The sequence below is a fragment of the Sceloporus occidentalis genome, unplaced genomic scaffold (genome assembly GCF_023333645.1).
Source record: "Sceloporus occidentalis isolate IW3139 unplaced genomic scaffold, rSceOcc1.0.p SCAF_55, whole genome shotgun sequence".
Classification (NCBI taxonomy): Eukaryota; Metazoa; Chordata; class Lepidosauria; order Squamata; family Phrynosomatidae; genus Sceloporus; species Sceloporus occidentalis.
In genome coordinates, this window is record NW_028317035.1 from 6,130,168 (window position 1) to 6,144,978 (window position 14,811).

General features: G+C 40.5%; 1 protein-coding gene across 2 annotated transcripts; it reads right to left on the reverse strand.

Moving 5' to 3' along the window:
- Positions 1–350: 350 nt before the first annotated feature.
- On the reverse strand, positions 351–2,683 carry LOC149288000 (non-histone chromosomal protein HMG-17-like). Of its 2 annotated transcripts, XM_089492325.1 has the most exons (7): positions 2,669–2,683; positions 1,558–1,602; positions 1,439–1,468; positions 1,291–1,341; positions 840–842; positions 463–558; positions 351–386 (listed from the first exon to the last, which is right to left on the reverse strand). In XM_089492325.1, exons 1-7 carry the CDS (start codon positions 2,681–2,683, stop codon positions 351–353), a joined length of 276 nt encoding a protein of 91 aa, XP_089348451.1. The 2 variants fall into 2 exon arrangements, with proteins under 2 accessions (XP_089348451.1, XP_089348450.1); XM_089492324.1 differs by lacking the exon at positions 840–842.
- Between the last annotated feature and the right edge of the window lie 12,128 nt (positions 2,684–14,811).

Genomic DNA, 14,811 nt, shown 5'->3' on the forward strand with positions numbered 1-14,811 from the left:
GTATCAGCCGAGTTGTTAAAAATAATACATAACCACCCTACCCTTTGTTTTCCTGCCCCGGGATTGTTTATATAAGGGTTCAAATAGCTGCCTGCCATAAGGACAGGGAAAACTAATCTGGTGCCAGTTTCATAGAGCAAACACCAACTGGAGAAGGGAGACTTGAAGCAGCTATTACCCAAGGTGATGATTAGACCACTGTGCACCCCCCCCCCCCAAGCATCATGTGCCAACACAGCTTAAAAATAATAAGTAAAACAAAATTCTGCATCATTATAAAACTTGATAAAAAATAGTATTTCAAACTGTACAGTCACCAGAGATACACAGTTATCAAAAAGTCACACTGCTCACTTGGCATCCCCAGCACCCTCTGCCTTCTGTGCCTGTAAAGACAAATATATACGTTATGTCCGGTAAATGGCTGTGAAGCCTTGTAGAAGGCAAGAGATTCATACACACCTGATCAGATTTAGCTTCTCCGTTTTCAGCAGCATTGCTGCTGTCTTTGCCAGACTCTGCCTTTCCTTTCTTGCCTTTGGGTGCTTTCTCAGCCTTCTACAAAATGTAAGAGGCAATAGGTTGTTGTTTTTTTTTTTTTTTATAGGGGGGCTGTGGGTTCTATGCAATGGATTTACATCAAGCAATAGGGTTTTATGTCAAGTTTCCCATTGTTAAGCTCTTGCAGATTTAACTTCATATGTGGCCCTTAAATTTCTCCATGCTGCAGAAGCTTGCTGGGGTTGGTCTTTTATGTTTAGTGATGTTAAGGATCTCAAACACAATGCTCCTGTTAATGCTTCCTTTTATGAATAACCCAATTAGGTTCTTAAAATTACTTGCTTTTCTGATTTAACATAAGCTTAGTTTTAATTTCCTTTTGAATTTTTCAGAGAAAGCATAGCCACCAAGCTTCAGAAAATAAAGTATATCGTATCTGTCAGGCAACTGGTCTCAGTCAAATGGCCAAGACCAGGTGCAGACCAGGTTAGTCTGTGGTGTTCCTGAGTGATGAATAATTGTCTCAGCTCCCTATCGATAAAAAACCTCTAGTTGAGGTCTCCACTGTTGCTCTTGGTGAAGCCTGAGTCAATCACTGCAGGAGTAGCTAGGGAACATCAGCAACTGCCAGTCCTGCGAAAGTAGTTTAACTTCTAAAATACAAGCTACTTTCTTTAAAAGCTGCTGGCAATGTAAAAATTGTAGTTTTACAAAAGGCACTTTAAAGCATATCAACGCAATTCATTGCAAAGTAACTGTAGTGCTAGAGCCAAACTACTTGCTACTAACCTTTGGGGCAGCTTTCTTGGGTTTGGCTTCCGGTTTGGGAGGGGCTGGTTTCTGCTAACAGAAAAAAATTATCACAAGACAAAAAATGCAACCGGTTGATCAATATCTATATATATTATATACAGTGATCAGGTAAAAAAATACTTACAGCAGATAACCGTGCAGACCTTCTTTGTGGCTGAGAAATAAAACAAAGTTGTTAGTGTACACACACCACAGGAGAGCCCACTCCTCTAATGCAAATCATACAAGACCCTCCAAACTCACCTCATCTTTCACCTTTGTCTTCTCCACCTTGGAGTCTCCTTCAGCCTAAAAGACAAACACACTGTTTATGGCTAACAAGTACAAACCCAGCCAGTTTCTCCCTGGAGTATTATACTGTATTGTACGGCCAACTAAGGTGCATACTACCTCAAGCACATATTTAGGTCATTGACAATAAGACAACAAATCCTGGGTACCAGGCAATCATGGCTTCCAGATTCTTTTTACTTTATGTGCCATCTTATATTAATCGCTATAGGGTTGTTTTTTTTTTCTTGACCCATAAAAATTATCAAGCTAGTTCACATTCGCCTATGGGGCTCCTAATTAGTGTAGTTCTGTGTCATGCAACTTCTACATAGTCGGCCAGACATAGCAGTTGCAAGGAGCGAAGACCCTTACATTCTACACTACCTATACCACACACTTTAATAATAATGCACTTTTTTACAACTGGCCTACTGTGTGTTGACTTTGACCTTCACAGGGAGGCTTACTATACTTTATAGAATGTGAGGTCACGTGAGTACAAGGAACATACAGTTATGTAGGTTTTAATATGGCACGAACGGTTTTCGAAACAAGCAAAACGCAAATTTACATTAACTACATTTCTTTGCATATTTCGTATTTTGCCTGCCATCCCCTCGATTCTAAGATATTTTACAATTGGACAACGGCAAAGAAAGAGTTAATGCCACCGAAGACCCGCCTCCCATGTGGGCGTACTACCGCTCATCTGCCGAGGTGTCGCTTATTAGCAGCAGTAACACCCACTGCGCGGGTTCGCGCCCTTCTTCTGGCGGAGACCCCGCCCCCTCCCTCGACTTTCCCGCGCTTTGCAGTTTAAACAGCCCGCTTTACAAAGGCAGCTGTGTATTAATACTCTTTCCACCCACGAATTAGCATAGCGGCGGTCCACTGAGCCGCTTGTGTAAACGATAGCGATTACCAAGACGCCGTCGAACATGCCCCCTCCCCTTCCTTTTTTTTCCCTGAGCTCCGCCATCATGGTGGCAGGTAATTTATTTTCCCCGTCCCTTTACACTCTTTCTATTCGTGTGTACCTCTTTTTACCAGTCCCAATAACAATATTAGAGTGCTTCCATACCTTTCGCTTGGGCATGACTGGCGATTTTAAAAGTCCGGACGGAAAATAGACTAACGCACACCACAGCGTCTCTCTCTCAAGCGAATGAAGTGGGTCCCGGCTCCGCTCGCACCTTTATACCCGGTCCAGAACCCGACCGGTCAGATCCGGATCCCGCTCTTCGCTCGTGCTGGTTGGCCAGGTTCTCGCACGTGACTAGCTCGTACTGGGCGGGAAGGAGGAGGAGAGCGGGGGCGCGCGGGCTGGAGGGGAGTGAAGCGCGCTCCAGATAACGAAGGGAAAAGGGCGCGCAGGGCTACATGGCGAGAAGAGAAAAAAAACAAAAAACACTTTGAGCTTTACCGTCTTGTTTGAATAGACGCTATGTTTAAAACAACGCGTTTTAAAGCTTTTAAGCGGATACGGATATCTGAGTGAGTTAGGGATAGCTGCAAATCCACCGAAAACTACAAGATGGCTAGACCTAAAATGGAAAAAAAAGCACGCTCGGTGATAGTTTAACATACACCTATCCATTTGTATTGAATTAAAACATCCCTAAAACGCCGAGCTATATAGTTCATTACTGTAGAGCTTTGAAAAGTTATTTGACGGTGCCCAAACTATCTTGCAGACATGTGATAGTGTGCACAGATAACAGCCTTACCGGGAGAGGTGCACAAAGTAGCAGCATTGAATATTAGCGCGGTTCCTTAATAAACACATCTTTCATAAATTACACGTTCATATGTTTATGGATGGGAGCAACAGTGTAACACGGGGCAGGAGAACGTCTATGCTGCAGTAGACTATCTAGTTGAGAATCCGCTTTAGTCCAAAAAACGACGAAATGGGAATATAACCGGGTTAACAATCTAAAATGTATTCCTTTCGGTTATAGGACCGTTGGAACAACGCAGATTTTCTGGTGAAAACGCCAGCTGATGAATCCTGCTTTAGTACACGCACCTGTGTTCTTAAAAGAAACTCCTACACTGCTGGTTCTGACAGTTCACTAAAAAAGCTTTTTTTTTTATATATAAAGAGGAACTCCCACCTTACGTCTATCCTTTATTATTATTTGTTTTTTTTGCCTTATAGATGTAATTGATATTTATGTGCATATGTAATTTTAGCATTTACTTCTGTTTTGTGTGGGTACTCACCTATACATGATGCTTTATTTGTGAAGCTACTACTTACCTTTTATAAGCCACTTGGACATTGCAGCACAGCACCAAATGTGGGACGTACTGTAGTGAACTCTGTTTACTGCTTGTAAATCACGCTACAAAAATAAGAACTAAAAAAATTACATTGCTAAGTTCCCTACTGACAATACAAATATGCCATGTACAAAAACTGGTGGGAGTTCCCCTTTCAGACTGCAGACTTGTGGTAAATTGTGTACATTCCAGTTTTGTAGTGTTTTGGAACCAGGGCACCCCTCTGTTAATTCTGCAGTGAGATACAGCCATGAGGGCATGCAAACTGAGCATCAGTGCAGTGAAGGTTTTGTCAAGGTTTTTGTCAAGAATGCTTTAGCATGGATCGTGATCGTGAAATTGGTCTGAGGTTGGTCTTGGTGCCGGGAGACTGAGAGAGCACCAGCTATTAATCAAAAAGATGGTGTGTGGACATACAGTGGATATAACAAGTCCACACATCCCTGTTAAAATGCCAGGTTCTTGTGATGTTAAAGAATGAGACAAAGATAAATCATGTCAGAACCTTTAATGTGACCTATAACGTGAACAATTAAATAGCAAAACAAACTGAAATCTTTGAGGAGGGGGCAGACAAAACTCACAATAACCTGGTTGCGTAAGTATGCACACCCTTCAATTGGAATCAGGTCTGGACTCTGGCTGGGCCATTCCAAAACGTTAATCTTCTGCTAGTGAAGCCATGCTTTTGTGGATTTGGATGTGTCCTTTGGGTCGTTGTCATGCTGAAAGGTGTACTTCATCTTCAGATTCCTAATGGACAGCTGAAGGTTTTGTGCCAAAATTACCTGGTATTTGGAACTGTTCATAATTCCCTCCACCCTGACTGAAGAAAAACAGCTTGAAAGCATGATGATGCCAACATCATGCTTCACTGTAGGCATGGCGTTCTTTGGGTGATGTGCAGTGTTGTTTTTGCACCAAACATACCTTTTGGAATTATGGCCAAAAAGTTCAACCTTGGTTTCATCAGACCATAACACATTTTCCCACGTGCTTTTGGGGGACTTGTTGTTTGTTTTTGCAAACTTCAGCCAGGCTTGGAATGTTTTTCTTTGTAAGAAAAGTCTTCCTTCTTGCCACATTAGCCCATTCATATGAGGAATACGGGTGATTGTTGTCACATGTAGCACACAGCCAGTACTTGCCGGAAATTTCTGCAGTTCCTTTAATGTCGCAGTAGGCCTCTCGTAAGCCTCCCTGACCAGTTTTCTTCTCGTCTTTTCATCAATTTTGGAGGGACGTCCAGTTCTTGGTAATGTCTCTGTTGTGCCATATTTTCTCCACTTATTATTATTTATTATCTTTTATTTATGTAGCGCCAACAGTTTACGCAGCGCGTAATACAATACATATATTCAAGGGGTATGACAAGACAATAATTGATAGACTAAGACAAACCAATACATTAGGTGGAGAGAAGCCTTGCTCGCAAGCTTACAATCTCCACTTGATGATGACTGTCTTCACTGTGTTCCATAGTATATCTAATTCTTTGGAAATTCTTTTGTACCCTTCTCTTGACTGATATTTTTCAACAGCGAGATCCCTCTGATGCTTTGGAAGCATAGCTTTTGCTCTGAGATGCAACTAAGCCAATGTCGGGTAAATTCTACTAGAACAGCTGAACTTTATTTGTGATTAATCAGAGTAACTTTAAATGATGGCAGGTGTGTAATGTCTTCTTCTATTTAACATAAGTTTGAATGTGATTGCCTAATTCTGAACACAGCCACAGCCCCAGTTATAAGAGGGTGCGCACACTTATGCAACCAGGTTATTGTGAGTTTTGTCCCCCCCTCAAAGATTTCAGTTTGTTTTGCAATTGAATTGTTCACGTTATAGGTCACATTAAAGGTGGAAACATTTCTGACATGATTTATCTTTGTCTCATTCTTTAACATCACAAGAACCTGACATTTTAACAGGGGTGTGTAGACTTTTTATATCCACTGTAGGTCTCACAAGTGCCAGGGTCTTTCTGCAGTATGTGTGTGTGGGGTCCTTACTGTCAGCCTATATTTCCAATAGCCATATGCCTATCCCATGCATGTTTAAATGTCCTAACTGTGTTAACCTTCACCACATCTTCTGGCAGACTGGTGCAATCTACCCCCTTTTAGACCCTCTAGTTTTAGATTATGGCCTTTTGGTCTAACGTTGCTCCTCATTTGAAAAAACTTGCCTTCCTGTATTTTTTTTAAATGTAATGAATTTAAGTATTGCAGTGTTTCTATCACAACCCCCCTCTCCTTTTCATTCAGCCATTACATATTGAGATCTGTTTGTCTTTCCTTATATTTTTGTATATACCGCAAACCATTCACTATTTTAGTACCCCTTGTCTGAACTCTCCAGAATGTCAATAGGGTCTATTTACTAAAGTGAAGGTTTTTCCGTACGGCTTCAATATTTTTGAGAAAAGGAGAGAGACAGGCACGCAGTGGGGTCACGTTATGTCACGTGAAACCGGAGTTTGCACAATCTGCAAAATCTGTAGGGGAGAGGTAAGGAGATAAGGGCAGGAGGGTATACAAGGGATATGTATGTATGTATGTTTGTATGTATGTATATGAGCATGGATTTGGATGTATAAGTGTGTGTGTTTGTCAGCATGGATGTAGATGTATAAGTGGTTTGAGATGGAGTGTGTGTGTGTTAGCATGTGTGACTTTATGTAGGTGTGTCTACATATGTGTGCCAAGTGTATCTTGGAGGCGGTAAGGGGCAATGATGGCACAGACAAGCTGTTTGGCCAGTGGATTTATTCCACTATGAATATTGTCTTTTGCAAAATGACATACCTTATGTGACGGAATCCTCCATCACTGGGACCACTGGAGAGGCCTGAGAGACAGCCTCCTCCCTACCGACTATGGGCCCTGGCTTTGTGAAGACTTCTTCATCTACAAGTACAAGTACATAAATTAAAAAAAACCCTAAAAAATGAAAACGCAGGTTCATTAAAAGCACAGATGGGAGTGTTGGTTAAGGAGGACCAGGAAAAAGCAGAAACTTTAAATAACTATTTTTCCTCAGTATATATTAAGGAGGAACCTATGTCAATGGATATACATAGGACCACTGAAAAAATTTGCAGTCAGACTGTGATTGGATTGCTCAGGACCAGGTGCTGCAGCAGCGAAATAAAGTTAATGTCAACAAAGCTCCGGGGCCTGACGGTATTCACCCACGAGTACTTAAGGAGCTGAGTCATGAAAATAAGTGAACCTCTGTTTCTAATCTTTCGGGATTCTTTTCTTTCAGGAATTGTACCAGAGGATTGGAGGAAGCCAGATGTGGTTCCTATATTCAAAAAAGGTTCAAACTCTGTGCCCGGAAATTATAGACCTGTGAGCTTAACTTCTGTGGTTGGGAAAGTATTTGAAGGGCTGTTTAGGGATAATTTTCAGGAGTTCATTGGGAAGAACAGTATTATTAGCAAAAATCAGCAAGGTTTTATGAAACATAGGTCCTGTCAAACTAATTTAATTGCATTCTACGAAGAAGTAAGTCGAAGTGTTGATCAGTGTGGCAGTGGATGTAATCTACTTGGATTTTGCCAAGGCGTTTGACGCAGTTCCACACAATAGGTTAGTATTCAAACTGAAGGAAATTGGTCTAAATGCAAATTCTTGTTCTTGGGTAGAAAATTGGCTTAGAGACAGAGAACAGAGAGTTGTTATAAATGGTAAATTTTCAACCTGGTCAAAAGTGGTAAGTGGTGTCCCTCAGGGTTCTGTTCTGGGACCAATTTTATTCAACATATTTATAAATGACCTGGCAATAGGCGTTGAAAGTTATGTTTCTGTGTTTGCAGATGACACTAAACTAGGTAAAGTAATACAGGGCGAGCAGGATATTACAGTGCTGCAGAGGGATCTAGATAGACTGGGGGACTGGGCACACAAATGGCAGATGAAATTCAATGTAGATAAATGCAAAGTTATGCACTTCGGGGTAGGGAATGCACAAGCAACCTACACCCAAAACGGTAGTGAATTAGGGGTAACGACAAATGAGAAGGATGTGGGAATTGTTATAGACAACAAACTAGGCAACGACATGCAATGTCAGTCAGCAGTTGCTAAGGCCAGTAAGGTATTGTCGTGTATAAAAAGGGGCATCAATTTGCGGGATAAAAATATAATTTTGCCTCTGTATAAATCAATGGTAAGGCTGCACCTTGAATATGCTGTGCAATTTTGGGCACCTATTCTAAAGAAGGATATCATAGCACTAGAAAGGGTGCAGAGGCGGGCTACAAAATTAATAAAAGGAATGGAGCACTATAGTTATGAAGAAATGTGAACAAATTTAAATCTGTTTAGTTTAGAAAAACGGCGCCTCATAAACAGGACTATGCATAGGACACGTGGTCATGCGTTCAGACTGGAAGAAAGGAGATTTAGTCTAAGGCAGAGGAAAGGGTTTTTTACAGTAAGGACAATAAATATGTCGAATTCTCTGCCTGCAGAGGTAGTTTTATCGGAGTCTGTACAGGCGTTTAAACTGCAACTGGATGGATACTTGGAAAAACATAATATTCAGGGATATAATCTTTCATTATGGGGAAACGGCTTATTGATCCAAGGAGAAATCTGACTGTCATTTTGGGGTCAAGAAGGAATTTTTTTCCTGGGTAGTGCAAAATTGGAAAGAGCCAAACTGGGGTTTTTTGCCTTCTTTTGGATCAACAGCAACAAATTAACAGATATAGGAAAGGCTGAACTTGATGGACGCATGTCTTTTTTCAGCTTATATAACTATGTAACTATCTACCCCCAGAAGTATATCTTCCCAGCACTTGCTGAGGGGATTATCTCTGGCAGACAGCCAGGATCTGCAACCAGGGAGTGACCACCATTGTTTTAGTTTAATGTCAGACCCCACCTCACCCCATTGTGCAATAATGTGTTGTAAAAGTCAGTACACCCCCCCCCCCCCCTTCCACCACTGCAGACATTTACCCTGGCCAAACCTTGGAACTGATTTCGGCCAGTAATAGATGGTGGAGGGTGGAGTCCTGGTACCAAAAAAGTAAGCAAAACAGGTATTCCTTCAGTCCTAGTGAATAGGTATTATGATTTTTTTTGCTTTGAATTGATCAGTGTATTCAAAGTCCATATAGGATCTGTACATTAGTAGCAAAAGAAACAAAGGCTTTACACTTTTCACGCCTTTTCATGTACTTATTCATGGCTCCTGGCTTCTGGTTACTCACTTGTTTCTGGTACCTTTAGGGTAACTTTATGGTTTATAATATTATATTGCTGCTGAAAAAGCCGGTATTGTAGCATAATTTCCTTAATAAGGGTACTTGTATTGAGAGAGAGGTTGTTTCTTCCAATTTTTGTGTATCTCTCTCTCTCTCTCTATATATATATATATATAACAAAAAACACACAAAAAAATGACTACCAAAAACTTTGACAAAGGCTGGTGGGACAATCCACTGGCATCAAAGGCAGAAGGACCAGATGTCAAAATGCCAAGTTGAAAAACTGAATTGGGCATGCCCAAATGTGTCTAATAAGCCCCCCAAGTAACCTGACTACCCATGCATGATGTTGCTGAAGAAATATTGGGTGTTGTTTTAAAGTGAAATATACCAGGAGCTGTAAATTCATACCTTAAGTAAAATATGTGTGAAAAAAAATAAAAATAAATTACTAACACAAACTTTGACAAAGGCTGGTAATAAAGTAAGTGCATGGGAAGTGTTAAAACACCAGCATTTAAAATACCTGGGCGTGTCTAGTTTTCAAAAATATATGGTTTAATGTAGGTAAATAGAACTGACCGGCATCAAAGATATCCCAAATAGGACATGGGGACATGATTACCAGATTTGAAAAAAATGGTTTGAAATAGCAAAATGCCCTATAACTTGCAAAAACACATACAAACATTTGGTATTTCTAAAGTCAAGACAAATCGTAGTATCTAGTTAGCAGGTTTTTTATTAGCTTTTATAGATGAGTAAACGATTTTTCAAATAAAAGTGAGAAAAAGTGCTTATTTGAAATTTTCACCATATTTTATTATTTTTTTATAGGAAATTATACGATGCAATCAAAATGATATCTAAGGAAAGCTCTTCTTGTTCTGAAGAAAACAAACTTTAAAAATTTTAGAAACCAAATAGAGCATGTAGCCAAAGACCGCGCAGTCCTTGATTCTGTATAGAACAATCTTACTCTGTGCCGAGTGATTCAAAACACAATGCCACCAAGGCTCTTCTCCATGCCTTTATTATCTCCCCTTGACTATTGTAACCTTGCTTTAGCTGGAATGCCCTTCCCGGTCTATCCATCTTTCCTCTTGCTTTCCCCTTTGCTGTTTTTGTGATGTCATCTAACTTGGTGCACAAGTTGATGCACTTTTATTTGAAGAATCTTTTGCTTATCTACAAACCTGGAAGGAGAGCTTAGTTCTCAGGAGGGTCTGGACAGACCTTCTGAGAACTCTTTTATTTTGAACGGGCCCTGCCATTTTGTGAGAGGCAACATGTCTCTTTCAAATGGCATTTTTTTAAATGCTCCTAGGAGTGATCAAACTGGGGCCTTGAGTTTTTTTCTTGGTGTTGCTGAATGCCTTGATATTGAGGCACTTCAGCAACACCAGCTGAGCTTAGGAGGCGATCACTGATTACCTACGCACTTTTTTTCTAGTTGCTGGGTGCTGCCATATTTGAAAGCATACAGCTTTTCAATATGGTGAATACATTCACTCCTAGGAGGAGTCGAATAAGGCCCTTACATTTTTTTGGTGTTGATGAATGCCTCCCGTATCAAAGCGTTGCAGCAAGTGAAGGAAGTGGTTATTGAACGCTTTCTGAGCTTGTTTAACTGCATGAAGTGCTAGGCGCATAAATTGACATTAATGGGAAGCATTTCCCTGATGTGCCTGGCACGCCAATTGTCACTACTTGTTAATGATACCAGTTTTTCTTTTTTTCCATAAAGATGAAAAATGTTTATGATGTAATTAGAGCAAAAAACTATTGGGTAAAACACATTGTACTAAAACCTAAAAAATATGATTTTTTTATGTAATAATGATGTAATACTAATGGGAATAAAATATTTAAGGGAAGTGGTCAAAGTAACTAATTATGTTTTTGTCTGGTTCACACCAGTAATCTTGCAGCACAGGTGTTGACTTAAGTGCACTATTATATGTATAGTTAATAAAGAAGCAAAAAGTATTATTATTATTATTATTTTATTTATATAGTGCCAACAATTTACGCAGCGCTTAATACAATACATATATTCAAGGGGTATGACAAGAATTGACAGACTAAGACAAACCGATACATTAGGTGAAGAGAGCCCTGCTCGCAGGCTTACAATCTTAAGGGAATGGGGTGACAAACATAAGGCACAGAGAAAAGCTGAGAGGTAGTGTGGTGGCTGTATAAATGACAAGGAGGTTCTAGCAGCTAAGATGGTATGCTTCTCTGAAGAAGTGAGTTTTGAGATGTTTCTTGAACATTGGGAGGGAGGGTGAATGCTGACGGTTCGTTGGAAGTAGATTCCAGAGATATGGGGCAGTCCGAGTGAAATCTTGTAGACGGGAAAAAGAAAGAGGTGATAAGTGAGGAGGAGAGCCTTAGCCCATGGGAAGAACGTAAGGATCGAGTAGTATTTGCTTATGAGGGCAGAAATGTATGGAGGGCACTGTATGTTAGTACCAGGATTTTAAATTTAATTCTAAAGGTAATAGGGAGCCAGTGGAGGGTTTCACAGAGTGGGGAAGCAGGAGAGAAGCGGCGTGCAAGGAAGATAAGCCTAGCAGCAGCATTTAGGACAGAATGTAGAGGAGAGAGTCGAGACAGTGGAATGCCAACCAAAAGAGTGTTGCAGTAGTCAAGACAGGAAATTGAAAGTGAATGAATCAGAGTTTTTGTGGATTCTTGGGTGAGGAATGGGCGAGGGACTGAATGTGAGGGCCTGGTTAGTAGGAGAGATAGTCGTGTTGTTAATGGTGACAGAGAATTTGGGTAGTGGAGTGGAGATGGAAGGAAGGAAGATAATGAGTTCTGTTTTAGAAAGATTAAGTTTCAGGCAGCGTTGTGACATCCATGAAGAAATAGCAGACAAGCAATTTGTAATACGGGACATGAGAGATGGAGAGAGATCAGGAGAAGACAGGTAGATTTGGGTATCGTCTGCATATAGATGATACTGGAGGCCAAATGAGTTTATTAGTTTGCCAAGGGATGAAGCATAAAGATAGAATAGCAGAGGGCCAGACCCTTGTGGGACGCCAACCGAAAGTTGAAGGGGTGATGACGTCATGCCAGAGAAGCTGACAGAGAAGGAACGGTTAAACAGATATGAGGAGATCCAGAAGAGAGCTGTATCTTGAATGCCTGCAGAAGCAACTGAGTCAAGAAGCGGGTGGTGATCAACAGTATCAAAAGCAGCAGAGAGATCCAATAGTATTAGAATGGAGATGTGATCTTTTGCTGTGTCAGAAAGCAAGTCATTTGAGACTTTTGTTAGAGCTGTTTCAGTACAGTGAAGGGGTTTGAAACTAGACTGTAGGGGGTCAAGGAGGGAATTAGAGGAGAGGAAGTTAGTAAGGCGATTTTACACAATCCGTTCAAGCAAAAGTAGGTTACATATATCTATCTATCTATCTATATATATATATATATATATATATATATATATATATAGTTACATAGAACACAAGGTTGAAAAAAGACCCAAGTCCATGAAGTTCAACCCTTCTACCTAACCTCCTTACTCTTGATCCAAAAGAAACCAAAAAACCCCTAATTAAGCTACTTCGTATTCTGCTATCCGGGGGGGGGGGATTCCTTCTTGACTCCAAAAGGCAATCAAGAAGCTATAAAATATTAATTATATTTATAGCCCTTTCTAAAAAAAATATATCCAGACTCTTTTGAAGGCATTAAGTTTATTTGATAACACCACCTCTCTTGGCAGTAAATTCCATACCTCTTCATAACTAGCATCTTCCAACCCTTATTAATTTTGCAAACCTTTTTAAGGACCGGTGCCCAGAATTGTACCGCATATTCAAGGTGATGTCTTACCATTGACCTGTAAAGAGGCAAGATGATATCCTCCTCCCGTGAATCAATACCTTGTTTTATGCATGCCAAGATCTTATTGGCCCTTGCTGGTATTGCTCGCTGTTGCCAAGTCTGTTGTCTACCATTATTCCTAAATTCCTCTCATTGGTAGTTTTCCTCAGGGATATTCCATTCATAGTATAGGTTGAATTTTTATTATTTTTACCATAGTGCATAACTTTGCATTTATCTATGTTAAACCTCATCTGCCACTTGCACGCCCAGCAAAAACTGTGACATGGCTCTCAATGCAGCTTGGGAGATCATTTATAAACAAATAAAAAAGAAGAGTACCCAGGACAGACCCCTGAAGCACTCCACTTAATACATGTGTACAGTCTGAGAAACATCCATTCACAACAACTCTCTGCCTTCTGTCTTTTAGACAATTTTTGATCCAAATACAGACATTTGTCCCTAAACCTATGTCTGTTAATTTGCAGAGTAACCTTTTATGTGGCACAATATCAAATGCCTAAGGCTAGGTTTCCACTTGGGTTTTTTTCTGCAAAAACGCCCAGTATAACACCAATTCAGCCACAGCGTTTTATTAGTGAAAAAACGCTGCGGCCAGATGTTAGCTGTTCTTCAATAGGAAATCGCACAATGCCATATCCACTTGGCGTTTTTCTGTTTGGCGTTTTTTCAGTCCTCTTTGGCGTTTTACTGCTTTTTTGGGCTCTGTGGCAGTTTTTCAAAATCGCAGCATGTTGACACTCTGGCGTTTTTTGCAAGGAAATCTTGGTGTTTTTCTCCAATAGAAGTCTATGGGAGAGAAAAAACGCCATGAAAAAGCCATGTGGGTTTTGCCTTGGCGTTTTTTCTGGCGTTTTTTTCCACAGTTACAATGCAGAGGATGGACCCAGTATCTGTGTGTCCTACGAGAAATAGGCTGGAAACAAACAGTTTTACACAAAACAAAGTTCATATTGAACTTTACACCATTTGGAACAAACATGCCATTACAAACAAACATACCCAACTGGATCCTGCGTGCCAAAAGCAACAGCAAACAATTTGCACCATAATTTGGGGCCAATCTTCCTAGAGGAGCAGACATTCGGAATAAAGCATGCCTTACAAACCACAGAAAAGAGACAAAAGGGTCCGCCGGGGCGTGTTTAAGTAGAACTCTACCAAGGAAATGACATCAGGAGGGAGCAGATACCTGCCATTTATCCTAACCCCTTTTAGCTGGGTGACAATTCTAACGTGTAAAGGCTGGAAAAACTGCCTAAGGTCAAAAAAGCAATTTCCACAGAAAGGCTAAAACGCCACAAAAAAACTCCAGAAAAAACGCAGGAGAATGCAGTGGCAGTTTTCTTGGCGTTTTTCCTGGCGTTTTTCATCAAGAAAATAACGCAGGACAAAAACCCAAGTGGAAACCTAGTCTTAGAAAAGTCCAGAAAAATCACATCTATGGCCACACCCAGATCTATATTTTTACAAACTTCTTTATAGAATGCTAATAAGTTGGTTTGACAATACCTGACTTTCACAAATTCATGTTGACTTCTACTAATTGGATTCTTGAATGCATATCTTTAGCAACCCTTCAAATAATTTCCCCACTACTGATCTTAAGCTCACTGGCCTGTAATTGTCCGGTTGAGATTTTGATCCCTTTTTAAATATGGGCACAACATCTGCCTTGCGCCAATCTAATGGAACCATGCCTGAACTGAAAGAATACCTAAAGATCAATAATAATGGTTGGGACAGAATTAGGCTTAGCTCCTTAAGTACCTTTGGGTGTATACCATCCGGTCCAGGGGCCTCGTCTACCTTAACAGTATTCAATTGCTTGAGCACTTTTTCTTGCGTCA

Excerpts from the sequence above, each read along its gene's own strand:
- LOC149288000 (XM_089492325.1), bottom strand. Across the intron at positions 1,469-1,557 it reads AGACAAAGGTGAAAGATGAG|CCACAAAGAAGGTCTGCACG; the intron begins GTGAGTTTGGAG and ends TTTATTTCTCAG. Across the intron at positions 387-462 it reads GAGAAGCTAAATCTGATCAG|GCACAGAAGGCAGAGGGTGC; the intron begins GTGTGTATGAAT and ends TTGTCTTTACAG.